Source organism: Alosa pseudoharengus, unplaced genomic scaffold, assembly GCF_046254945.1.
Source record: "Alosa pseudoharengus isolate Yale_2024_CS ecotype anadromous, Long Island Sound unplaced genomic scaffold, YU_APseudo_1.1 YU_APseudo_1.1_scf_3, whole genome shotgun sequence".
Lineage (NCBI taxonomy): Eukaryota > Metazoa > Chordata > Actinopteri > Clupeiformes > Clupeidae > Alosa > Alosa pseudoharengus.
The window spans coordinates 27,945,632-27,972,007 of NW_027468718.1; the positions used below are offsets into that span (position 1 = coordinate 27,945,632).

Genomic DNA, 26,376 nt, shown 5'->3' on the forward strand with positions numbered 1-26,376 from the left:
CTAAGGAGATGGCAGTGTAGCAAAGGTTTGACAAGAGTTTGTCATATCTGATAAATAAATGGTAAGTTGGAGGCATGAACATTATTTGAAATTAATGGCATATTTTAAATAATTTATTGTCTGAAGTTCAACCAAGGTTTAATTGCCACAATATCCTTACTTTCTCTTGTTTACACACCCTGTCAGGCAGTCATCCAAGGTAAAAACTCCCCCAGTTACAGCAGGCGCGCAGGAAACTTTAACAATAGCCTCCTCCATGGCAGTCCTTTTTGTTATTACTCACAAATAGCCATCCAGCAGGAACGCTCACCTTGAAACATATTGTTCAGTATAACAGATTTACCCAAGAGTACGCACATCAGAATAAAGAATTCAGAATGTTTTTTTTCCACTTGTGGTGCTTACCAGTGATTAGAATAGCCATTGCATGGGGTCAGGCACATGCACACACTCAAACAGCTTTTGAACTTGATTATACAGAAAGTACATAAACAAAACAAAACAATTTACATGTTTTGTAAATTAAAAAAAAAACAAATTGGCAACACTAACAGACAATTGCAGAAAAACAGCTGTATCATTAGAGTTGTTTACAATGGATCAAAGAAACAAGCCCCACAAATAACATGATGCTCCAACAGGAAATGCCAGTACACAGTCTTTTCCTGTCTATTACAGCTTACTCTTTTCCACTGGTTGACAGCATTGAGGACAGATTAAAAATGGCTTCCAAAACTGATAAGCATTTTAGCTTCGGGCTTATTGGTGTTTTGTTACTGACACAAATGGACACTTTTTGTCTAGCAGTGTGTCTATGTGAGAGTACGGACATATCGATGGCCTGTGAGGGACATGGACTAAGCAGCATTCCACGGTGTAACCATTTCAATTCAGCAGTCAGACAAATTAACTTGTCTGGTAATGTCATAAGGTCGATCGGATCAACAGACTTCACATTCTTTCCAAAGCTGAGTATTTTGGATCTTCATTTGAACTCAATAAAGGTAATTCCATGCTCAACATTTCGTTTCCAGAACAATTTGACAGAGCTTAATCTGGGAAACAACAAGATCTCCTCATTACGCTGTCAAATTGACTCTAAACGGCAAGGACACCTCTCACTGGATTACTCCAACCAACTTCCTTATAAAGATCGAGTGGATACTTTTGATGGACTTGGTGACCTTCAGAAACTGAGACTCAATAGCAACATGCTGACAAGCCTGAACAGTAGGTCATTTGCAAGCTTAAAATCGTTAAAGGCTCTTCACTTGGAAAACAATCAGATAAAGGTTTTGGAAACAGATACGTTTAAAGGACTTTGCAATCTGAATGAGCTGGATCTCTCAGGCAACAGGCTGGTTCTACTCAAACCATCAGACTTTGAAGGCTTATCCAAACTGCAGGTGCTGAAATTAAATGGAAATCAAATCCTTAGGATCCAAAGGAGCACTTTCATACACTGTAAAGAAATCACAGAGATAGACCTACGTGACAATTTCCTCACAGACATGGAGCAGTCGGCTTTTCATTGTTTATCACATCTAAATATTTTGAAGCTAAACAATAATAACATTTCATCACTGGATCCCCAGGTATTTGACAGCAATGTTCAGTTGTCCTATCTAGGATTGAACGAGAACCCGTGGAACTGCAGCTGTGGGCTGCTTCGGATAAAACAATGGCTGGAATCCACTGGCAGCACAACTGCCAGTGTGTTTGTGAAGTGCTGTCAACCAGACACTGTGAGAGGGCAGTACCTGGATGTCATGAGCAGTGCACTGACCCAGAGCCTGGGGAGCGTGTGCAGCCAAGCAGAGCTCCATGTCCAACCCGGAACCAGCGAGTCTGCCCGAAACACATGGATGACAAAACAAGATGTGTCCAGTCGCGAGAGCCCTCGTGCTCAGAGAAGGGTTAGACGGACCATTCCGAGGCGGCTTGTCAAGCGAACACCCGGCGGTGTGGATGTACTGCAGTACCCTGAGCAGCCAGCAGATGCCACACAGACAAGATCTGCTGCAATAAGCACTGGGAATGGATCCTTTACAAGTGCACCCCAAGTCAGAAATATATCTGGTGCATGTGCTTACAATGAACACATTCTCCTCAATCTGGGGTCAGTGACAGTCTCCTCAGATTCAGTGTTCTTAAGATGGACTGTGACTGGACAAGCCAACACAGGTGTTTATTTCAGAATCATGTATGATCAGTTTGACACAAAGACAAAGTTCAGCCGCTTTGTCAACATCAGGCAAGGTATGGCGTGTAAGCTGAGTGACCTGCGGCCTGAGACCCCTTACTTCATCTGCGTGGAGAGCGTGGTGGACGAGCGTGTCTGCCCAGTGGCCTCTCGTGATCTTTGCGTAGGTGTGGTCACGGAGCCCGAGGTGTTGTCCGGCCCTGAGCCAGAGACGGTCATTCTCATCTTCACGGGCATCAACAGCCTGTCCATCGTGGCCATCCTTGGCCTGCTGGCGTGCCTGGGGCTGGCGCTGCAGAAGAGATTGCCCACTGACGCCGTGAGTTTGATCTACGCCCGGAACAGATGCGAGTCGTGCGCCATGTGCACTGTCCAAATGTCTGACCTCAACTCCGCCGTGAAAACCAACAGCTCCAACACCGGAACATACCAACCCAACGACACAGATGCCATAGACCTGCCACCTGGACACTGAACATAGTCATTAGTATAGTATAGCATGTTATCATACATCAAATATACAATATTACAACATTGTCATGTAAGTATATCCTCTAAATGGAGACAAAAATCTGTTTCCAACCTGTAGATTATTTTCCTTGCACATGGTAAGGATACAATGATGCACTAGTTGAGTTTGTATAGTTGTGATAAGTAGTGTGAGGCGACTCTCTGATGTCATGGGGCGTTTCCTGTTCTCCTTCTCACTTTCTGTCAGCAGCTTTAGTGAAGAGGACAACAGCATCAGCCACCACCCACTTACATCCTCTTTAAACAACCCAAATGATCACACCAGTGTTATTCATCTAAATCAGTGTTTCTCAAACTTTTTCAGACCAAGGACCACTTAACCAATAAAAAAAAAAACTCACGGACCGCCTGGCTAAAAAAAAGAGTAGACCTACTTCAACAGTATATTACACAATAGGCCTACTCACTGAATATCCTTGCTTATTGTCTTTGCACCTTGCTTATTGTGTCAGAGGATTCATATGATTTAAACTGGCATAGCATACATAGGCAGTCTTGCAGAACTGTTTGGATTTACATACACGTTGGTTCAATATTGCAAACCACTCATCTATATTATATTTTACCACGTCTGCTCGTGGACCACTTGGGATAGCTTGCGGACCACCAGTGGTCCCTGGACCACACTTTGAGAAACACTGATCTAAATGTATTGAAAACATGGCATCAACTGAAAAAACTACTGTTACTGCTACTATGGTTGTTTGATTAAACACATTCATCATGGTTTTAAAAAATCTACTGAAGAATATTTAGTTGATACAGTATATATACCACATCATGCCTATTTCCTTTGAGTGCTTGTAGTGTAGACAAGTAACCACAAGATGGCAGAGTGCCCCAGTGATGTTCAAGGCATTTCAGTTTTTCTTCCTGAATTATTAGAGAGACTTAACATAAAAATCCTATGAAGTAGAGGACATCTGGTGTCAGAGAATGGCACCACACCGCTGATATTAGGACATTAAGACTGCTTTTAAAGAGAAATTAAAAGATTTATTACAACATTTTATTAATTTATGGTACTTTATACATAACTTTCACAAGTTACAAGTTTACTGCCAACACAATATCACATCCTGTTGCATGTAGTTGAGCCAGGGCTTAACAAAGTCAAAGACCCTTCATATATCAGGAACACCCTGGCTCCAACGGAAGGTGAGGCGCCAAGTTCAACTGCAAATATCTGAGACATGATTTTAAATATTGGTCTGATTCTCTCAGAGAACCCTTTAGTCATGCAGATAAGCACATAACAGTGACAGTACAAATTATTTTGTTGAACTAATAACAAAACCAAACAAAAAACCAAGTCCAAACAGAGAATATCTAAAAGGAGAAACAATGTATTAATGTCTTGTAGAACTACACAGTAGTAAGCCAATGCATCTTTAAAGACAAGGCAAGTGGATTTCAAAGAGAATGATGCTATGCCTTGGAACCTACACTTAATTCATAATTGTCACTATGCTTAATTGCAGTACTTAGTGGAAGTTAACATACATGTTTCTTTAATGTTTTTTTTTTTCTCCTAACATTGGTAGAGCAGCGTCTCGTCATGTTCACTTTTCAAATATTTCTGAACATCTTCAAGGGACAAACAAACCAATGGTTCCGGAGGTGAGACAACCGTACAGGAACAAGTCTTCAAGTGATTTGCTGTTCCACTTCATAAAAAGAATAAAGCTTAATCTTAAGACGCAAATACAACCCATGTACATAACATCTGGAAGGAGCACATACAATGTATCATTAATGATGCCATTTACAATGTTTCCAAAGATGTCTTTTTTTTGTCTTTTTTTAAACAACAAAAGTGAGCAAGAAAGAGCAATGTTTTCTTTCAATGTGTTCCAACAAAGTCACACACCAAAGCATCAGACAGTCACTTGTCAGTAAGCGTAAATATTATTGAGGGAATTCATGATTATGACCTATTCCAAATAACTATGTACATGAAAATCCTCAAAAAAACAAACAAAAAAAAAACAATAGTATAGAGCTGTTTTGCTAACCCTTAAGATACAAATCAACCTCGGTGAAAAAATAATGGCACATTAATGGCACATCAAGGAGAAGCGAGAAAGATGAAGAGTGTAATATAGTCCTACAATCACTGCCTCTGCAACAATCTACACATGGAATGTTGGTCAAAGCACTGCGCTTGAACACGGAAATTTCTACCCAAAAAGCCCCTCCTTAAGACAAATGTTTACATGTGGAGGTCACTTTCAAACATTCAAACCACAGTTATGCCACTCGGAGTAGCCAAACTACCCACTCACAACAAAAAAATAAAAATATCTAAAATGTAAGTTCAAATTCCACCACTTAAGTTTAGAACAAGACAAGTAATCAAACCTATGTCTAAAAGCTGCCAGTACTTATTGTGTGAACAGTAAAACACTAAGAAGGTAAACAAAAGATTTATCTCTCGTTGTGTGCAAAATTAAACAAAGGCAAAGAAATAAAAAGTGACTGCTCCTTATGTCTTTAAACCTTCAGATAGTACTCAGGAGAGATGACTTGAAAGAAAACAAAAAAATAAACAATTATAATGAGGAAAGCAAATAAACACACAAATAAACAGAACAGAAAATATAATGACTTGACAACACACTTTGGTTAAGAGGGTCTCGTCATCAACACACACTGATTCGGTTGTCACAACAAACCCAGAACCCGTCCAGCTTCTCAGGAGTTCTGTGCTTTAAAGAGATATGCACATGTAGAAATAGCATAATAAATAGAGTCAACGGAAACAACAATCAGTTCCAACTACACACAATCTGTAAAGTGCCTTCCCTCTCTGCACCTTTACCAACTCTCCTTAAAATGCATTTGTTTGCTTGTTGGTTTTTTTTTGTCAAGAAATTATACATAATAAAAGGAGGAGAGATGAGGGGGGGGGTGATAAACAACAAAGGAAAAAGAAAACAACTATTCTCCAGACTGACAAGTCGAGGAGGAGGAGGAGGAGGAGGAGGAAGATGAGGAAGAGGAGGAGGAGGAGGAAGAGGGGGTGTGTCCTGTCCCCTCAGCTCTGCAGGACTGCTGGGGAAACACTGGGTGATGTCCGAGTGATCAGCTCCCTGAGGGCTGCGCCGGGGTGCTGGGGCCGCCGGCCACCTGTGGCTGGGGCTCCTCTGTGCTCTGGTCTGCAGGGGCGGGGGTGGGGCCAGGGAGGGGCCCGGGGGCGGGAGCAGTGGCCGAGGTGCTCACCCCATTGGACGTGCTGACGGAACTGTGCTGGATGGCTTCGTTCTGGGGGCTGCCGGGCACGGACATGTCCTCACAGCTGTCCTCCTTCTCCGCAGCTGGGACAGACAGACAGACAGACAGGACAGAGAGAGAGAGAGAGAGAGAGAGAGAGAGAGAGAGAGAGAGAGAGAGAGAGAGAGAGAGAGAGAGAGAGAGAGAGGGCAGGGTGAGAAGGACTCAGACATGTTGACCACGACTCAACACAGTCCATCAACATACTGCTGCCAACACTGTTCATTTCTCATGTCAATTAGAAGTTGGTTTTCAAAGCAAGATGGCAAGACATTGGGCCTACATGATGTACATGCAAAACGAAATATTTTTATACAGTATGAGCTATATGTCTATGTGCACACATTAACTTGCAGCTACATTTTCAGTTTCCAACTGTGCCTGTGGATTTTCATTTTAAAAGTCCAGGTCGAAGCCAGCACCGCTGTGCAGGGGAATGATGTGCACTACGGATCCAGTTAAATCCCAACGAGTGCCTTATAACCTTTAATTAAAGTTACAATGTCAATTTAAACCAACATCATAAGGGCACATTACAGTCTGTGGCGTTGGGCTGGGCTGCGCTCCTCTCCCCTGCGCTCCCATTTGTTTTTTGCTACCTTGCCAACTACTGCAGCGACAGATGATTACAGCACCTGATTTTAATGATGCTCACACCGGAGAGTAGGCAAGACTCGGAGTCGAAATGCCACCAGCTGTTAGGCAGTTGCATTGAATTAATTGGATCCTGATGAAGGGGTGGGAAGAGAGTGAGGAAGAAAAAAAAGAACTAAACGGAAAAAAAAATCTCCCATGCTCTGACTCATAAAAGCAATGTGAACCACTCTGATAATTAATATTGCTAATGATATGAAGTCAGTGCAAATGGCAGCAGGTAATTAATACTCCGGTTTGGTATTTAAGAATGGGAGATGCCGATCGTGGAATATGGGATTTGCCATAAAGACAAGCCGTGGCCCCGTTTTAAAAGGGCCTTCTGCTCGTGCTGGCTCTCCAGGGCGTGTGCTGCCTGCGCTCTGTCGAGTGGCGGGGAACGAGCCTGTGTCACTGGGCCGTAAATCTCCGTCCACTTAGCCATCCCCACATAAGGTCATCTGCAATTGAATCAGTCAAGTGTTTCCCTGTTTTGATTTCACACACTGAAATGGACATAATTACCTCTGATGGCATTAAGCACATGACAGGACAGAGCGGGAGGCGTGCCTAAGCATCATGTCTTATCAGACACACGGTTCTGACAGGCAGCGTAGCGCCTCTTTCTGGTACTCTCTCTCTCTCTCTCTCCCTCTCTCTCCCTCTCTCTCTCTCTCTCTCTCCCTCTCTCTCTTTCTCTCTCCCTCTCGCTGTCTGTCTTTTTTTTTTCCCCACCCCCTCTGAAAATCTGGATGTCTCCGGCTAGCAGATGGGGAGCCAGGGCTGCCAAGAGCGAGCGTGGCCTGGCTTGTTTGCAGGGCAGGCTGGGTAATTTCTTCCCACCTGCCATAGCGGCGGCTCAGCTCAATCATTAAAAGAGTTAACAGACAGCGGGCAGGATCCCGGGGCCCCCCGGGGCCCCAAGGCCGGCGCTACTGAGCGGGAGCGAGTGCGGAGCACGGCGCTCGGCCGGCCCAGGCCCGCCACTCAAACACAGACGGATGGTCCAAGCCTTTCCTCAGACCCATTCCCCCAAATACATTATGGCATTACACAGGATGTATGCTGCTCAGGGAGACATCTTTTGCAGGTAGATGACCACCATTTCTTTTTGTTATTTATTTGATTTTATTTTTATGGGGAGGGGGGTTGGGGGTACGGTCATAAACGCTGGAGGTTGGTTGTTTACGGCTTGGAAGACAGGAGGCTGAATGGTGCGTATCTTTTTGGAGCGGTGTCTCTGTTTCATCACATTAGGGGAGGCTCTGACAGACAGACCTCTCGTAGAGGTCTCCAGCACATCCACACTACGCTGGCAGAAAGGATGGCCCCATTCATTCCAAACACCACTCTACCCTCACCTCCACCCACAACCCCCACCCAAAACCAAGGGAAAATACCCAGACAACAGAAAATGAGTCTGTCGCCTGACAACTCAATCCAGCCGGGAAGCCATCACTCCTCTAATATGCATGAAGCGTGTCGCTTTTCCTCTCCAGTTAACAATAGAGACACATAATGAATGGTGCCGGCTGCGACACTACCTCTCTACGAGAGGAGGAAGGCGAGACATAGCGAAAAAGAGAGGGAAAGAGAGAGAGGGGAGAGAAAGACAGAAACAGACAGATAGTAGGAGGAAAGAGTTGATCCTGTCAAGTGCAGAGCTATAATGGACTCATTTTGCATGCCATCATTGTCAATACAAGTGGGTGGCAGACTTGGGACAGCAGGAGCGCTGTTGGAGCATCGTCATCCGAACCCCCCAGCACAGCGTGGCTTTGGGGAATTTGGGGGAAGAGAATTAAAAATTATGGGTGCGTTCTGAAGCCCGAAAGTGCTTACGCACGCTTTTGCCTCAAAGTGCCAGCCATTAAGTTTTACAACAAGCACCTGAGGAGCTGCCACCACGACTGCGTGCCCGACGGCAGACAGCCACCTCCCCCGTTCTCCTGACAACAGCTAATTGATACGAAGTGGGTGCATATGGAAGACGGGCGTCCACAGATTTGCTCATCTCAAAAACAGATCATTAAAAGGATAACACCCGAAGATGGCTTTCAATTATGGTCTCTTCACACAGCATCTTCAGCACCGGGAGAGTTCCAAATAGAGCATTAAAAACATCATCCTCTGAAAACAGGGAGACCCTGAGGCAGACACAAGACATGAGGCCGTTATCATCAGAGGGGTTTTCATCAACGTGTCCAAGTTCATCCCTGCAAAATTTGTTCATTTTTTTAGTCTGTCCAGAGGCCGTTGATGGGCTACATCTCAAATTCAAATGGGGGGGTTGGGGGGGGGGGGGGGCCCCTCTGCAGCACAGACTGGAGCTGACAGCCGTGCATTAATGGCAGTCTTGTCTCCCCTATCAACCTCTATCAGACCTTTAATTAAGGCCCGGGGGCTGGAGAACATACATCCCTTAAACTTTTATCGCTCTTCTCAAAGCAGCACAGGACATCTCACTGCTCAGTCAGTTAGTCTGCGGATCAGCCGCAGAGAGAAAGAGACAGAGCGAGAGAGAGAGAGAGAGAGACAGAGAGAGAGAGAGAGAAGGGGAAAGGATGAGTGTGGGGGAGGGAGGAAGAACAAGAGGAGAGATAGCAGCAAATGAGCTGGAGGAAGGAGAGAGAGAGAGGGAGAGAGAGAGAGAGAGAGAGAGAGAGAGAGAGAGAGAGAGAGAGAGAGAGAGAGAGAGAGAGAGAGAGAGAGAGAGAGAGAGAGAGAGAGAGAGAGTGAGGGGCAGAGAGAGAGTGCAGATAGAGAGCAGTTTGTCCCTCTAGCGGTTGGCCGACCTCATTTTGGATAGATTTCAGTGAGAGCCCAGGGCTGTGGATAATGGAACATTACTCACAGTGATAGCCAGACTTCTTCTGCATGACGGTTACAGGGCAATCTTTATGAGCCAGGAGGAGTTGCTTCAAGTGAGCCACTTCATTTCTCAGCAGGGTGACTTCATTCTGGAGGAAAACAAGGAGACAAACACGGAGACAAACACACACACACACACACACACACACACACACACACACACACACACACACACACACAAGGTTTGCACACATGAGATCATGAGATCTCAATGTTTTTAGTAGACACAATGGCAACATGTGGCTCTTAGTTTAAGGGTGAAAACAACTGACAGAAGTTTGCAGTGCATGTGCACCACTGCACAAAATAGGACATGCATCAGAAGGAACAACGCTGAGATCAATATAGCTCACGTCCACTCTGGAGAATGTATTCAGGCCTACAGAATGTAAAATGTTCAAACATCCCTAACAGGGATGAAACGATTACCGGTATAATGGTAAACCGCGATAAAAATGTTGACGATAATAATTACCGTTTTCATTTCAAACATCATGATTATCACTGTTGATTACCGTGGTGTGGAAACCGTGTGTTTAATCCTTCCCAGCTTCATCCGAGCCTGCTTTTGACATACAGTAGGCCTGGTACAATGGAACAAAACTGGTACCCTACTGATTCTGTTGTCTAATTGATGGTTTTAACTACGATTCGGATTAGGCTACACCTGAGTTTAAAAGGCGGAACTTTTTTACCGCAAAATGTGCACTGTATCATGTAGCCAATCTGCGTCTTTTTATGTTCGCGTCCACATTAAATCCATTCCACTCACGTTATCAGGAGAATACAGTAGCCTAAAGTTTTATTTTGAATGCTTACTTTGGTCTCACTCATCGCATCCAAATAACAGAAATAGCAAACTCCAAGTTATGGTAGGGTAAGTTAAGCTATAAGCACATAGCCAATTAAACATGAATAAAAAAGTGAACGGGACACTTTTTGAAACTATTTCAGCTTGTGTAGGCCTATCAGTGCTTTCTGAACATATTGAACACACTTTTAGAAATACCGTGATAATACCGAAAACCGTAATCATTTTGGTCACTATAACCGTGAGGTTAAATTTTCATACCGTTACATCCCTAATCCCTAACAGGTGAAACCTATTCAATTTAGCAATCTTAGATCAGTTAATGGAATACTAGTGCAACTTTTCAGCCAAGTACTGAAATGAGAAACATAGACCTCCACATTTGCTGAAATGTTAATGTTTCAGCACACATTCTGGGACATGTTGAGGTGAGGCATGAGGGAGCAGAAAATCTCAGCTACATATTTTCTACGAGAAAAAAAGATTTCAGATGGAAACCCAGGTTATACTGTATTAATAGGCTACTTATTCTTTTATAAAACAGCATAGTCTATACAGTGTGTTGGCGTGAAAAAATGATCTTAAGCTTTTGCTGTAACAGCAAATTAGGTTCGTCTCAGGTAGCAATGGTTTTAAATGCTAATTCGTTCCAAATCTGATCTCATTGAGCATTTAATCTAAATCGTCTAAATTAGACTGGCTTCTCCCAGGCGCACAAGGCTGTCAAGGGGGTTAACCTTTTAAAACAAACACTTTATTTATTTTCAAAAGCTAGCCCAGATTTGTTTTAACTGTGACGATATACTAATAAAGAAATATGCAGGCATAATGTGACACTCTTCCATAAAACAGAACAGGATAGATAATACAATGTAGACAGATAAATCAAATTTGGGCAGTGATGGTTTGTGATTGCACAAGCAAATGTTCCCTGTCAGAAGAATATGCTGCCACACCTTAATGCAAAGATCCAAACCTTGGCAGAAAGATTAATCTATCTCCCGAGTTCATGGTGAAATAGGCCATTTCTCACAGCCATTATCATTACCATTATTAAAATTGAGCTCTAAAGTTTTTTACAAACTGAGGAATTCACTTAGAGCAGGGCTCCCCAAACAGTTTGGCCCAAGGGCCAGATTATGTCATGCATGCCAAACCAAGGGCCAAAGCATCCAGGATTAAATACGCATACACCAGCAAACATTAAACAATTAAAATAATCATCCTAACACTCACGCACATTGGTGTATCTGACTCTGACCAAAAACAATTTAATTTACTGCACCTCTGAAAGCAAATGAACAACATTGTGACAATATGATACCTGCCCAAATTATCTTGATACTGATACTACAAGGATTCTAGTATAGGGCAAATACCAAAAGTACAGGAATGACCAACATGGAACTTATCATTTTAAAAATCTGAAAATATTTTGCCAATGTCAATGTAAGATAGTGGATGTTAAAACAACCCATAAAAAAGACTTGTGTCATAGTGTGTTTAGAGATAATGACATTGAGAATGAGATTTTAGAATGGATACTGTTGAATAGTTTGCTAGGTTACAGTAGATTTCATTGTTGCTATACCCAAATCCTTTAGCTTTCTATGATTCTTGCATGGTACACTAAAGTTACATTTGCATTGTGCTGCATTTGCGTAAAGGTATTTGCCACATTGCTAAAGCCAAATTAAATACCCGGGTTATCATTTAACAAAATCTGATGGTGATTTTTTTCATGGCTCTCACCAAGTCCTACATGCGATGCGAGCAAGCATTAACAATATAACCAGTTTAATTAGGCTAGGCTACATTGTTTTCAGGTGGAAAATCCTGTCAGTAGGCCTAAGCGATGTGAAGCCGGTGGTGTGCTGTGGTGTGCAGAGCGATGCAGCGCAACGCTTAGAGCAGACCTTTTGTCAGATAACCCGCTTCTATTTGATTTCTGTCATTCACGTTACTCTGCTATTTTGAATGAGAACTATGACGCATTTAACGGTATCAATGTGGACAGAGGGCATTCAATGCTCCCCAACAGTCGGATGCAGTGAGGATTCTCTATATCAATACGCTGTCATTCTTGTCCGTGAGTGGCAAACACACACATGTCGACGCAGGCCAATCATTTGGTTCTTGCGGGACGGATGTGGCACGTGGTCCTTTTGGGGAACCCTGACTTACAGCGTCATCATAAGTACAGGACAAATAAATCAAAAAGAAAATTTCTTAATGTAAAGCTCAGTAAATGTAGGCAAATGTAGGTTACCAAATTTCCCTCACGGGATCAAAAGAGTATATATACTTATACTTAAATTGTGGATGCCTTGTAATCTGAGCAGGAAGCAGGAGGCCACGTTATCTCATTGCAGCTCTAATCCAGCTATTTGAAATGGCTTGAAATGCTTCTCTGGTGTTCCACGCACGTCCCTGTATTGTGCTCACCTGTTTGCGGCCAAGAAAAACAAAACAAAAGAAAAAAGAAAAACACAAGGGGCGCGGCGCTACTGCGGTGTAACAGCCGAACCAGATGACACGCAGATAAAGTTACGGCGGCACTTTTTCAATTACGTTGTTCGCGCGCCATAATTATGGTCCTTTAATGGCCGCCGACCAACACATTTGTCAGAGGTGAGCTCTTCCTACTGTCAGCACAACTTTGTGGATTCTGCTGAGATTTACACTCCCTTGTCGTTAGGGCCCCCGTGGGAGCCAGGCCCTTCTGCATGCGCTAAAGAGAGGGCACATCACGCTGAAGGTGACTTTAACTGGATTTAGAGCGCCCACAGCCCAGCCCAGCCCAGCCCAGTGCAGCGCAGCACACCCCTATGGCAGATTTAAACTCTTTTCTGCTCTCCTCTACTCCCTCCTCTCTCTCACTCTCTCTTTCTTTCTTTCTTTCTATCTCTTCCTCCCTTTTTGTTGGGAGGACTACAGCAGCTTAATCTATGAGTCTAAAAGCGGCCAATTTATTTGATTCCATCTGTTTAGCCTAGCTGGTGTTGGCGGGCCGAGGCTGTTGTGAAGCAGATTTAAACACAGCTGGCGGAGCCCCACATATCTCCGCGCTGCACTCGCTGCCACGTCCCATTACAGCTCGCAGCGCCACTTTTGTGTAGCCGTTTTTCATTTCACCTCTCCCCCTCCCCACTCCTCTCTCTCTCTCTCTCTCTCTTTTCCCCTCTCCCCCTCTCCCCCTCTCTCCTGCCCCAGCACATTGCTCTCCAGTTGTACAGGTGCGACGCGTAAAAAGAAACAACCCGCCGGGTTTACATGACACGCCGACACAATACAATCATACAGGCGATGTGGGCCGGCTAGGGGGCGGAGGCTCTCTCGCCATACAGTGGGACCGCAACCCAGGCAGCTAATTATAGCTCCAGTACTGCGTCGGAGGGGCTACCTGACAAGGGGAATAGTGTTTTTTCAGCATGATGGAGTAATCTAGGAGCGGGCAGAGGCAGACTAGCTCTACCTCTTCACTACCCCGGCCAGCAAACGCTCTCCAGGCCTCTGTGCCATTCGCACATCTGGAGACGAGGAGCAGGGAGGGTGCCGAGCGAGAGAGCATCCTTCCCGCCGACGCCCTTACGACACACCACTCGGGGCTCAAAGTTTGTCAGCGTGTTTGTTGAGTTTTGCAGGGGTTGGTTGGAGGAAGGAGCGTGAGTGAGGCCTTTAAGACGAGAGAGAGAGAGAGAAAGAGAGAGAGAGAGAGAGAGAGAGAGAGAGAGAGCCCCCACGCCTGCTGGCCCTGACTCCTCATTAAAAAGCCAGTTAAGGATGATGTTAAAGTAATCGCGCATCATTAAGGCCCACTCCACTGATCAGCTAGGCCAATGTGTCAGCATGGGAGTTATTACCAAAAAAAAAAAAAAAAAATAGGAGGAGGGAAAAAAAGAGCAGCGCCACTGATTAATGCCTTCATATAAAGAACACTTTCATTCTCTGACATTCAATTTTCGCTCTGAGTTGTTCCGTTCTTCACAGTTAACAGCTCCACTCTCCACACCCTCGGGCTGCCTGCCCCCCCCCCCCCCCCCCGTCTCCCAGCTCGTCTCCATCTCTCTCCCTCTTTCCACCTTCATCTGCCTGCATTCATTTAACCCTTAGTGCCTTACATCTAGCCCATCAACAGCCGCCGCCTGTTTTTCCATCACATATTAATAGCTCTCCCTCCTCCACCCACACGCCCCCCCCACCCCCCCCCCCCAGCCCTCACTCCCGTTGAACACCCAATCGACCCCCCCTCCCCCCCCCTCCCCTCCCCTCCCCTCCTCTCTCTCATACACACAGCCTCTGTTTTCTACCCCCCCCCCCCCCCCCCCAATACTAGAGCAGATAAGACAAGCGCGCAAACAAACAGCACATCTCATTAAATTGTCTGGAACGTCGACGCAGTGCACCTTGGGCCTTGCGAGCACATCAGCGTCGAGACAACGGTTACGTGAACTGTTTCGAACTTGTCAGCGTTGCGTCCTAATTGCTTCCTGCGGAAATGAAGGGCTGGAGACAACGACTCCTCCCCGGGAGAGGTTTTTTTTTTTTTTTTTTTTTCGGGAGGCCATTGCGGAGACGAAGACGACGGGTAATGGATGGGAGTGGGGGCGGGGGGGGGGGGGGGGGGGTGGGTTGGACACGCTCACGCGGCACTGACATCTGGAGTGTATGTCTTTATTGACAGGGACGTGTCGATGCAGCGGGAGCCTCAACGCATGGGGCTCTGCTGTCACGCTGACACACTTCTTAATCGCTATTAACGACTTCATCACAGCGTTAACCAATGACGCCCGCTGTTTCCTCAATGAAACACAAACACACAGATACACATACACACACACACACACACAGGAACTAGAAATTTGGCTAAGCAATTGTGTCTGAATGACTATCGGACAACTGGAATTCAGAAGCTAAACTGGATCACAGATATAACGGTCTTGATAAATATCCTCTACTAGCAGGGTTCCTGGACCTACTCCTACTTCGAATTCAAGGACTTTTCAAAGACTTTCCAGGTCTAACTCTCTCAAATTCAAGGACCCAATACAGCATAGTCGGAGACAAAGATAACATCGAGAATCTATCAGGCTTAACAGAGAAGGTCACAGACGACAATTAAAAAGCGAGCGAGGCTTGAATGTGCTAACGCTTCAGAGCATTTCTCAATCGTGGTGTTGTGAGAGAGTTGAGAGGCCCACCTGCAGCTGGCCGTTCATGGAGCTCAGGTCCTCGGCCTTCTTCTCCAGCGACTGCACCCACACTTTCCTCTTCTGCCGGCAGCGCGAGGCGGCGGCGCGGTTGCGCTCCAGGAACTTGCGGCGCTTCTCGTCGGGGTCCTCGGTGGTGGCGCGGCGCCGACGGCCGCCTGTGCTGGGTGTGTGCTGGGCGGGAGGCGCCGGAGAGGCCTGCCAGAACAACAACAGCAGCAACGCTCAGGATAGCAGTGGATAGCAAACCTATCAGTAGCATTCCCAACTGACCACCGTGGAGCCAGTGCTCATTTTTACAGTGCTGTGACAGAATGCCGCTGAGTGTGTGTGACCGGTGCAGTACATTGTGTAACCCAACTGAAATGAAGTTAGCCGTTTTACTACAGGCATGTGGAGGTCACACAGAAGAGAAAAACATATGGATAAACAAGGCAGACACATCTCCACAGGATGCGCCACCGCCACCTTATAGGAGGTGGTCTAATTTGTTATGAATAAAGTACATTTGATAGAACTACCTGAAAGCTACCTGAAAGCACCTCAATAGCTTATCTCCCTTAAAACAGGATGATGGTAGTGTGAGTCTATCGTAACACATAACGGAATTTCTGATAACTGAACCACTGGCTGACCTTCTACATACATACGTGTGTGTGTGTGTGTGTGTGTGTGTGTGTGTGTGTGTGTGTGTGTGTGTGTGTGTGTGTGTGTGTGTGTTTGAGTGGGGTGTTCCTTACGGAAGTGTCTGTAGTGGAGGTGGCGGACTTCTACAGTGTCTGTCTACACCTGCTATGAGGAGGTCTGATTCGTAGTTAATAAAGTATATTGAGTCTATGGAAAATGACTGTATATATATCTGAATCTTACTGAACTTACTAATAGCGTTAGCGTGTATGTGTATGTGTGTGTGTGTGTGTGTGTGTGTGTGTGTGTGTGTGTGTGTGTGTTCCATACGGGAGTCTCTGTGGTGGAGGTGGCGGGCTGCTGAAGGGTCTGAGGTGGACAGGGCTCCTCTGGTGGTGCTGGGGGTGGAGGAGCTGGAGGAGGTGAGTGACTCGCCGCCACGCTGCTTGGGACATCACCACCGCCACTAGCCGCCTCGCCATTGGTTACCTGAGGGAGCTGCTGGCTGAGGGCCGCTTTCAGCTTCTATGGCGGGGAGAGGAGAGAGAGAGAGAGAGAGAGAGAGAGAGAGAGAGAGAGAGAGAGAGAGAGAGAGAGAGAGAGAGAGAGAGAGAGAGAGAGAGAGGATTGGGGAGAACAGGAGAAGAAAAAAAGAACAAAGGTTACAAGAAAGAAGAGCAGAGACCACGCAAGAGGAGTGGACCAGCAATTCACAAGATTCCACAGGAGCCAGCAGCAGCAACAGCTCACTACTGCAACCGTGTAAAGGAGCAGAGAGATCACTACTGCAACCGTGTAAAGGAGCAGAGAGATCACTACTGCAACCGTGTAAAGGAGCAGAGAGATCGCTACTGCAACCGTGTAAAGGAGCAGAGAGATCGCTACTGCAACCGTGTAAAGGAGCAGAGAGATCACTACTGCAACCGTGTAAATGAACAGAGAGATCGCTACGGCAACCACTTAAAGGAGCAGAGAGGTGGAGCTGTGAGTGTCCTCCACTGGTGGGAAAACTGCTGCATGCATAAGAGGATGAATGAAACCAGTGCAAGTGGCTTTCTGGGAAAGGCAAGAAAAAGGTAAACATAAGATCGGTGCCCTTCTTGAGGTGGATAAAGACAATGGAGAGCAGATGCTTCTTAGTGACGCGTCCCACTCAGACTAATAGCTGTCGTGGCTAATTTCCCGTCTCCCCGAGGAGCCCATGATTTCCACTTGTCAGGGAGAATCGCAGGCCTCAGGGGCCCCCAGCGAACCACATGCACACTGGACCCGCAGAGCCGCGTCTCTCAGCCCAGCCATCACTGTCTGTCTAACAACAATGTCAACAATGACACTGCCCCCCCCCCCCCACCCCACACACACACACACACACACGCACACACACACACACATAGACCCAGACCCAGTCACACACACAGACACAGACACAGACACAGACACAGACACAGACACAGACACAGACACGCACAGCATTGCAGAACCATTCTTACAATAACACAAACAATCACAGACACGCATACACACACATAGATGCACACAGCACACAGCCATGTGTAAGGGATGATGCTTTGGGATGGCGGTGTGCCGTTTCATGCCAAAACATGCGGAGAGAGGGAAGAGTAATGAATGGACCCGTGAAGAGGTGAACGCGCCCCAGACCCTGAACAAAATGAAGGGGGAGAGAGAGAGAGAGAGAGAGAGAGAGAGAGAGTTCATTTACATGGACGTGGGGGGAGGAAACCGTGGGATGGGGGTAGGGGGTAGGGGTAGGGGGTGGGGTACTTTCGTGTTTACAACAGCTACCTCTGCCAGGCCAATCTGTCTAGCAAATTAGTTTATCGTGTAATACCCTTCCAGAGCCTCTTCTGGCGGAGAGCAGATATTATTCTCCTGGAATGGGCCCATGCAAGGGAAACAGGGAGAAAGCACTCGGATTCATATTTCATATCTGCCATGGAAACCTCATCAGCGTAATAACCCTCCATCTCAGGGGTGTTATTCAACCATCTGCTACTATATTACTTATCTTTATTTTGCAACTAATTAACAGCATAATCTTCTAAATTCAGCAAGTTAATTATCATTATTGTGGTCTTTGCAGCATCATCAGTCCTTGTAAAGCGCCGTCTCCGTGTCTGGGGAGAGAGAGGGTGTGCATGTGTGTGTGTGTGTGTGTGTGTGGGGGGGGGGGCTTGGCGGGTGGGTGGCGGAGGGAGGAGGGGGATGGCGTTTTCTTGACGCGGGCTCATTAGGTGTTTGCTGATGAGCAGTGTGCGGTGCGTACACTTGTGATATGTGTGTGTGTGTGTGTGTGTGTGTAGGAGTGGAGGTGCGGAGGAGCGCAGGTCAGACAGGATTCTGCTGAACAAAAGGTTCCACGCAGGGCGAGGCTGACTTAATGTGCCATTCTGAGCGTGTGCCAAACTGCCCTCGGCCGGGTCTAGTGGAAGACACCCCCCCCCCCATCTTGGCCCTTGTGATGGCCTGCTGAGCATGTTGCTGTCTACGTGTTTGTCATTTCTGGATCTGCCCATCCCCTTCCCCCAACCACTCAGCCGCCCATCACCCCCACACAACCAAACAACCCCCTACCTACAACACACTTCCACCGCAACACCACCCCCCCCCCCCCGGAATCTCCACTCCTGCTGGTGCTTTACCTGCTAATCTCCACCAGAGCAGCGTGCTGGGGCGCTTACGGCTTCTGTGTTACGTGCTCCATCACCATGCCACAAGCCCTCACACACTAGTCATCCGTAGACCATCAGCACTAAGTGTACTAACGGCTATCTGCGTGTGACGGCACATCCACAGCCAAAGCAAGAATGCGCCAGACAGTGGTGATCTTTAACATGGAAACTGCAGAGCTCTAATGTTAGAATAAACTTGCATGATGGTGCACCCTACTATTTAGGCAACTCTGATGAACTCTCCTCTGTGGTGTATTCACTGTTACGCACTTTGGTCTATATAGAGTGGTATATTAATGAAATGTTTTTTGTTTTTTGCTGTATAGCTCAGTCAAGGACATTTCTTCAAGACTGATTGACATTGTGTAGCTAACTGACACATGATACAATTATATATAAATAGTGTTCTTGACAAAACACAGACATCTAGGTCAAATATTGATATGTTTATAAATTATTCTTTTGTCTCTCACTTTAACTATAACATTTTTTGAAAAGCTCCCTCTAGGGGCTTGGTGGAAACACTGAACTGTACTTGAGACCATTTGTTTTGCACACATCACACAGAATACAGACCAGTCATTACAAACAATACCAGTGCATGGCCTATGAAGGACCGTTAAAATAACATGTGCAGAAGTAATGAAAAGAAAGAAAGAAAAAAGAAAGAAAGAAAGAAAGAAAGAAAGAAAGGGGGTGAGCTGTGGGTGCAGGAAGGAATAATAAAAAAGAGCAGAATTACCATCTTAGCTTCTGATTGGACAGGTTGCGGAGGAGAGGAGGGTCCTGGGATCCCGGGGACGTTAGGCACTACGGTGACGGGTCTGACAAGCTGACAGCACGGAGGCGGCCACGGGGAGGGAGAGAGAAAAGCACAAGCAAAATGAATCTGCCTCTCCACCAGAGATGGCCACTCCTGATCCCCACCATGCCCCTACGCACGCACGCACGCACGCACGCACGCACGCACGCACGCACACACACACACACACACACACAAACACACACACACAGACAAACACACACACACAAACACACGCACGCACATACACACAGCATGCCTAAGACTGCATCATATCTCAGGCTCATTAGGCTGGCTGGACTGTTATTGGGTGGAGGGAGCACCACATGGAGTTGCACCACACACGCTAATGAACAGTCCTGTCTGCCTGGGCGCCGAGCATATGGCCAGAGAGCGGCTGCAGAGGGAGAGGGCCACTACCAGCTAGGCCAGAACACTGCCGCCTCTAATATGGCAACAATGAGAGAGGGAGGGAGAGGCATGGAAAGAGGGAGTGGGAGTAGAGGAGAGAGAGAGAGAAAAAAAGATGGAAAACAGACCGGGGGAAAAAAAAGAGACAAGAAGGAGAGAGGAAGGGACTGATGGAGAGAAATGGTACAAAACCCCCATCAGACTCTTAATGGCACGATGGAACACTACACCCCTGCTCAGGCCTCTGGCAAATCATCATCAGTGGTCCGTCCAGACAATCCCGGAACAGTGAGGCCCTAACATACTGCCACCACCACCGGCAAACCTGTCAGCCCTACATCCCCCTGCCAAGGCTACATCAGATCACCGCGCCTCACCGAGACAAACACGCTACCCTGAGCACAAACACCGCTCTGATTTATTGGAATATGCAGTCCGCAAAGCCCACCTAAAACCCATAACATACAAGGACATGCAGCAGGAGAGGCCTGCGATCATTTGGACGGCTCGCGAGCCTCTGCCGCCGTGACATACTGCTGCTCTTTTCTAAGGCCCATTAGTTTGCACATTTTCTCCCGCTAGCCACGCGAGCCAAGTCGCCGCTGCCAACGCAGTAAATAGCGAGTCTGTCCCAGGGAAGCGTAAATGCTGAAATGTGGCAGAGACAAATCACAGAAACGTGATCACATTCAGGATGAGGATGATCACACTCGGGCCGTCCATAACTCTAAAGCTCCCCCCTTATTAAGTAAGTGACTTTCAGCGTTCTGTTGATACTTTTCCAAAGAGACCAGCGAAATGTCCTTCATAACTCTTTTAGCTTAAGATCTCTCAAGACTTTCCAGCATTATTTGATGCAAAGCAAGAAGATTGAGATGACACTGCATGTGGATTCCAGACAAAAGAATTACATCCAGGAGCCAGATGTGCCTCAAATAATTCAACTATCTTTTGGTAAACGCCAAATGATAATGTGCAAAACATTTGTTTCGTAATATGTACATCCAATCTCTTTTTTTCCATCACTTGTTGAAAACGACTTCAATTTTGTAAAAATATATATCATTTGATTATGTTTGATATAATTATCATTAACTTCTTATGTTTGGTTCTTTTAAAATTAATGAATAGTTGCGCCCCAGTAATAGCACACAAAGACCAAACAGGAAATATGGTCACTCAGTACCTAGGTAACATAGGACATGTACATGATGGATCATAAAACAAGTGGCTTATGCAATTTTCATAATTCTATGAAAACATGTATTTAATTTAGAGTATAGCAAATGAAACTGTATTTGTCGTCTTTGAGGATATACTAGTATTGTTACCCTACACTCCTTCCCACACTTTCTTCTTACATCATATTTTATGATTTTAAAACAAATGATTTTTAAAATAAATGATTTTAAAAGAAATTGTGTTACAGTTTTTCTCGATTGCTTTTACCTGCTTAAGTAAACTAGAACACACTTGGTCTTCATGACTACTTTCTTTGCACAGCAGAAGTCATCTCTTGCGAATGTGTTCACACATTTTCATTGGGTTCACACATTTCTTACACCCTTTTGCAAAACAGTTAACACAGGTGTCATTTGAAAGCCGCAAACTCTATTGGTTTTCGCATGCTAAACAAAAGGAAAACATCTTTTCACAGGAGATAGATTCCTATATATATTCCTGTATAGATTCCTATATATATTCCTGTATAGATTCCTTGCATAAGTCTGAATCTCTGATACACCTGTGTGAAACTCCTTAGCACAATTCTTCAATCAGCAATCATTCATTATACATAAGAGATCTCTGTTCTGTGTTGCTATTTGCAAGTATGGATCTAATGCACATTTAGACAAAGTACTGTATTGCCTATTTGGTGGAGAAAACAGTACAAAAGGTGTTTACTGTAGGTCTATTTCGATGAAAGTTGTAGTTCAATGAAATTTACAGTATCTTGCTAGGTGTTTGCTGTATGTTTTACATGTCAATGACAGTTACATCTTGGGAGGAATGAATAAATAATTTTTTTATTCAGTACATTTTGTCTTTTCACAGTTTCTGATACCAGGAAAATGAGAAAGTAATGGAACAGACATAGCAAAAATGCTCATTTTGAGAACTAGATTTTGCATTTTGTTGTCCAGTGTGTAATGATTGATTAAAAAGTGTTTTTGAATTGGCAACAAGTTGTAGTGTTTAAAGGCAAGATTTGCTTTTGCTGCATGTTTTAAGTGTTTTGAGAGAGTAACAGCCTTTTGCAAGCAAAACGTGTCATTTTGTCCAGAGTGCTTTTGTTCAGACACGGGTGTTAACTGTTTTGAGAACGTAATGTCAAGAGTTGACACAGGTATCAAAACGATCGAGAAAAACTGTAATACACAGTAGCCTACGTCGTAAGTAAATTTTTTAATGGACATATGATTCAGTGATAATGCATCTAAAATGATAAAAAAGCAATCTTGTAAAAATAAAACAGAATTTGTTTTTAAAAAAGGACTTCACTGAGCCCTACATAATTGTTACAGATCCCCCGAAGGGCCATGGTGAACATTTATTTTTAGAGCTCATTTTGCATTCCCTCACAATACTTTTGACTTGGAAAGGGAATGCAAAACTTATTGTGAGAAAATGCAAAACTATTGCCAGCGAACTCAACAGGCGCTCAAACAATAAATTCACACCTCAATAAGAATAAATTCACACCATGTGCTTTTGGGGCTCACCCAGGTCAAGCAGGTTTATTTTGGCTTTACTGGAGGATTTACTGGTTTTGGGGCTACAGATAGGATGCAGGCAAATGTTGAAATGTTGGAAACTGATACGCTTCATTGTTGATTACTGTCTACCAGCATGACAACATGTTCTTCATGCACTGACCTTTTTTATGTTTGCACTTTTTATGAAGGATAAACACTACTTCAAAAATAGGGGAGAGGTGCGACTTTGCTTCAATTGCTGCCATAAACTTCCTTTTTGACACATAAACATTCCCAAAGAAATGACAAGGCCACTCATCACTTAGGCCAATCAGTCAAAGGGTGGTTTAGATGAGACTGACAGGATCAAAGCTAACAGTTTACTAAGAACATTTTGTTGAATTTGTGACCACTGCCGGGGGAAGTCTGGGAGCCATGGGAAAATGATCCTAATCTCAAAAATCACATGATGTAAGCAGAAAGTACACAAAAGTGCATCGGGGGGGGGAACAAAATGATGGAAAACAACTGATACAAAGGGAGGTGGGTGCTGAATTGAAGTCTCAACAGAAAAGAAAAGAAAAGCTGAATTGAAGTCACACAGAAAAGAGCGAGCGGCGTACACTTACAGGGATGGCAGTTGGAATATGTACACTTGGGTTTGCAATGGATGCTGGGATGGCGACTGGCATTGTCTGCCCATTGGGGAGCTGTAAGAGTACAGGGAAAGTGCCAGACACGGGACTGGAGGAAGAAGGGGAGAACATGGTTACGTCAGCAGGATGCACATCACCACCATCAGTAAACACAGCAAATTAATGGAATATTTAAGTGGCTGAAGTAGTGGGCATGCCAAACAGCACTGAAACGGCACATGAGAAAGTAAAAAAAGTCACCTAGAAAGTAAATACTAGTCAGATCAAGTCAAGCAAACAATGGGGGAAATAAAAAATAAAAAAACATGGAGGCAAAAAAAGAGGTGCAAACTGACCACTTTTCAAGAACACTGTAATGACTGAAACTAATACACAAGGCAACTTACAAAAAACTTATGAAAAGCACCAGAGGTTGAAAAAAAATGCAACTGATCAACCAAATGTGGGAACAAAAAAAAAAACAGTAACATTTTGGAGTTACTTACACTATTGGCCTATTAGAGGATGGGACTTGAGTAATAACAGAGCTAGACGTTGGCGATGGGAGGGCTTGCTGTATTACAACACTAGCATCTGAGGTCGCAAGAAGTACATTTGGGACTTGAAGGGATGCAGGACGGACTATAGTGGATGCTGGCAGTGAGGTGGGCTGCAAAGAAACCTCCTGAAAACACCACACGAGACCTTAGCTATGTCACAAATTCAGTCAGAAATGTGCAGTTTGAAATCTAGGCCTACTTGTGTTGTCAAATGATCTCCTTTTCAAAATATGTTAAAAAATTAAAACTTAGAATAAACTTCACAACTGGTGAATTTTGGCCATTATATTTAGACAACAGGAATGGAACTGCAGAACTGCAGAAATGTGTGAGTAAAAGTGTTTCTGAGCAGGTTAACCAGAGGAGACTGTCTTTAATGACTGAATTGAGTGCCAATAGCTGGACACGGGCTTTAAGTATGAAATACACCATTAAGTACAGCAGAGGTTGCCAGGATTAATTACACAAATGCACTGTCCTTTACAGATTTCACCATATTGCTTAAACATATTGCTTGTTTACCCAGAACCATGAGGGCAAGGTAGTTCTACTAAGAAAGCAGAAACACACGACTCTCTCACACACACACACCCACACACACACATACACACACCTGTTTGCATTTGAATGGAAAGTTCAGGGGACAATTCAATGTTGTGTGATCAGATAATTCACAAAGTACTCCAGGGGAAAATACAACACAGGATGCTGTACCTTGTCATCATTTGTCGTTGATTCAGGATGTGGCAATGGACTGTCTCGATGTGCCTCTAGGGATGACTGTTCCTCAGTTTTGTTGCGGATGGGTGTAGCAAGAGGCGATAAATCCAAAGGTAACTGATAATATACAGCAACATAGAAACATTTTAACAAATGTATAGAAAATATATAGCATATTGACCATTCCCTCATTTAAGGGTGTGCATTGTTTACCTTTTTGATATCATCCTCTGCTTTTTTGAAGTCGTGCTCAAAAGGGCTTGCAAGCTCATTGAACAGACCCACTTCTTCACAGTTCTTCAGAAAGCGAGTTGGGGTTGGAGTTTGGTCTGTTTGATATTAGTTGATTAGAGATCACTAATGCAAACAAGCTTGCTTTTAAACGTTGCCGTTATGAAGGATCTTTATGTGAAACTACAATACATTACACGAGGTCTGCTGTCCACCTCTCTAGGTAATGTCTATGAAGTTATCTGGCAACCATAAGTCACCACACTTACCAGCAACTATGACACTGTCATTCCTTGCTGGACCAAACTTCAGGGTCATCTCATGTTTATGTTTGTGGACAGCCAGATGATCCTCATTGGTGAAGCGCTGTTAAAAATGACACAAAACAAGTGATCTTAAAGAGCTGACGTACAATACACAAATTGAAAGGAAATGTATATATGGTGTGATTAACACCAACCTGACCACACCCAGGAGCAGTACATAGGAAAGGTTTGTCATCACTCATATTCAGAAATTCCGTGTATCCTGAAAACAAGCACACTGATCAAAACAACTTATTTAGGAAGTAGTAGTGGGTGCACTGTCACAACCAACAGCGTTCGCACAGGGTCTCACACAAAACGTCAATTACTTCTAGGAGTGCTTTGACTCGAGATAAAAAGCAATGGTTACTTTTGAGGTGAGGCTAAAGTAGGCTACTCGATGAGTAACGTTAACGTTCGTAACACAGCATCACCTATGCAGATGCTTCCTCCACTAAGTTGATTCCTAAATACGTTTACAATTATTCAATCATTTGCAAACAACACAGTGATCATAAATGCACAGATGGAGGGGGCACAACGAACTATAGCAAAGCAATAATTCATCACTGTAAAAAAAGGATAACTACAGAAGTGTCAAGCGACTATTGTGTAGCCTGGTTAACCTAAATACTTGCCGAACAAACATTAACACATGTAAGGGTTTTGTACAAGAATGTTTAAAGACACATACAAATATTTCAAAAGCGCTTAGACGATATTTCCAAATCGTTTATTTCTGACAGCAGCGAAGCTGACGATAACAATGCAGTGCACCTTGTTTACACACGTCAATAGCCAGAGCCCTACATTGCTACAAAGCTAGCTTCACCACCCATTCTTTCAATAGAGGTAGAAAGGAAGCTATGAAGCTAGCAATATCGCCGTCGCCATATTACCTAATCCAGCTAATACTGAGTTGATATGCATATGTCAATATCTTAAAGTATGATAATTTTGCCGTCTCTACAACTACAGACCACTCGTACCGACTATGTGGGTGATGTCTTTGTTTACTAATAGTGCCAATTAATGCAGACACTTACCCACGGGCTCAACCCTTGATAACCAAATCCCACGATCCCCCACTCTCGCGAGCTTTCGAGTATTATTCCTTCCGTAAACGTCAGTACAATTACGTATCTCTCGCATCCAACCGGAGCGTCA

The 26,376-nt window shown here is 44.7% G+C and overlaps 2 protein-coding genes across 2 annotated transcripts; one reads left to right on the forward strand and one right to left on the reverse strand.

Annotated features, from left to right (window-relative positions):
* The first annotated feature begins 704 nt into the window (after positions 1-704).
* On the forward strand, positions 705-2,678 carry tril (TLR4 interactor with leucine-rich repeats). Its single transcript, XM_076262813.1, has one exon. It carries the CDS (start codon positions 723-725, stop codon positions 2,676-2,678), a length of 1,956 nt encoding a protein of 651 aa, XP_076118928.1. The 5' UTR covers positions 705-722.
* On the reverse strand, positions 2,372-26,376 carry atf2 (activating transcription factor 2). Its single transcript, XM_076263801.1, has 12 exons — positions 26,256-26,376; positions 25,365-25,432; positions 25,174-25,270; positions 24,887-25,002; positions 24,668-24,790; positions 23,900-24,078; positions 23,388-23,502; positions 19,592-19,681; positions 16,490-16,684; positions 15,524-15,730; positions 9,495-9,600; positions 2,372-6,051 (listed from the first exon to the last, which is right to left on the reverse strand). The coding sequence occupies exons 1-12, from the start codon at positions 26,359-26,361 to the stop codon at positions 5,819-5,821; spliced, it is 1,635 nt and encodes a 544-aa protein (XP_076119916.1). The 5' UTR covers positions 26,362-26,376; the 3' UTR covers positions 2,372-5,818.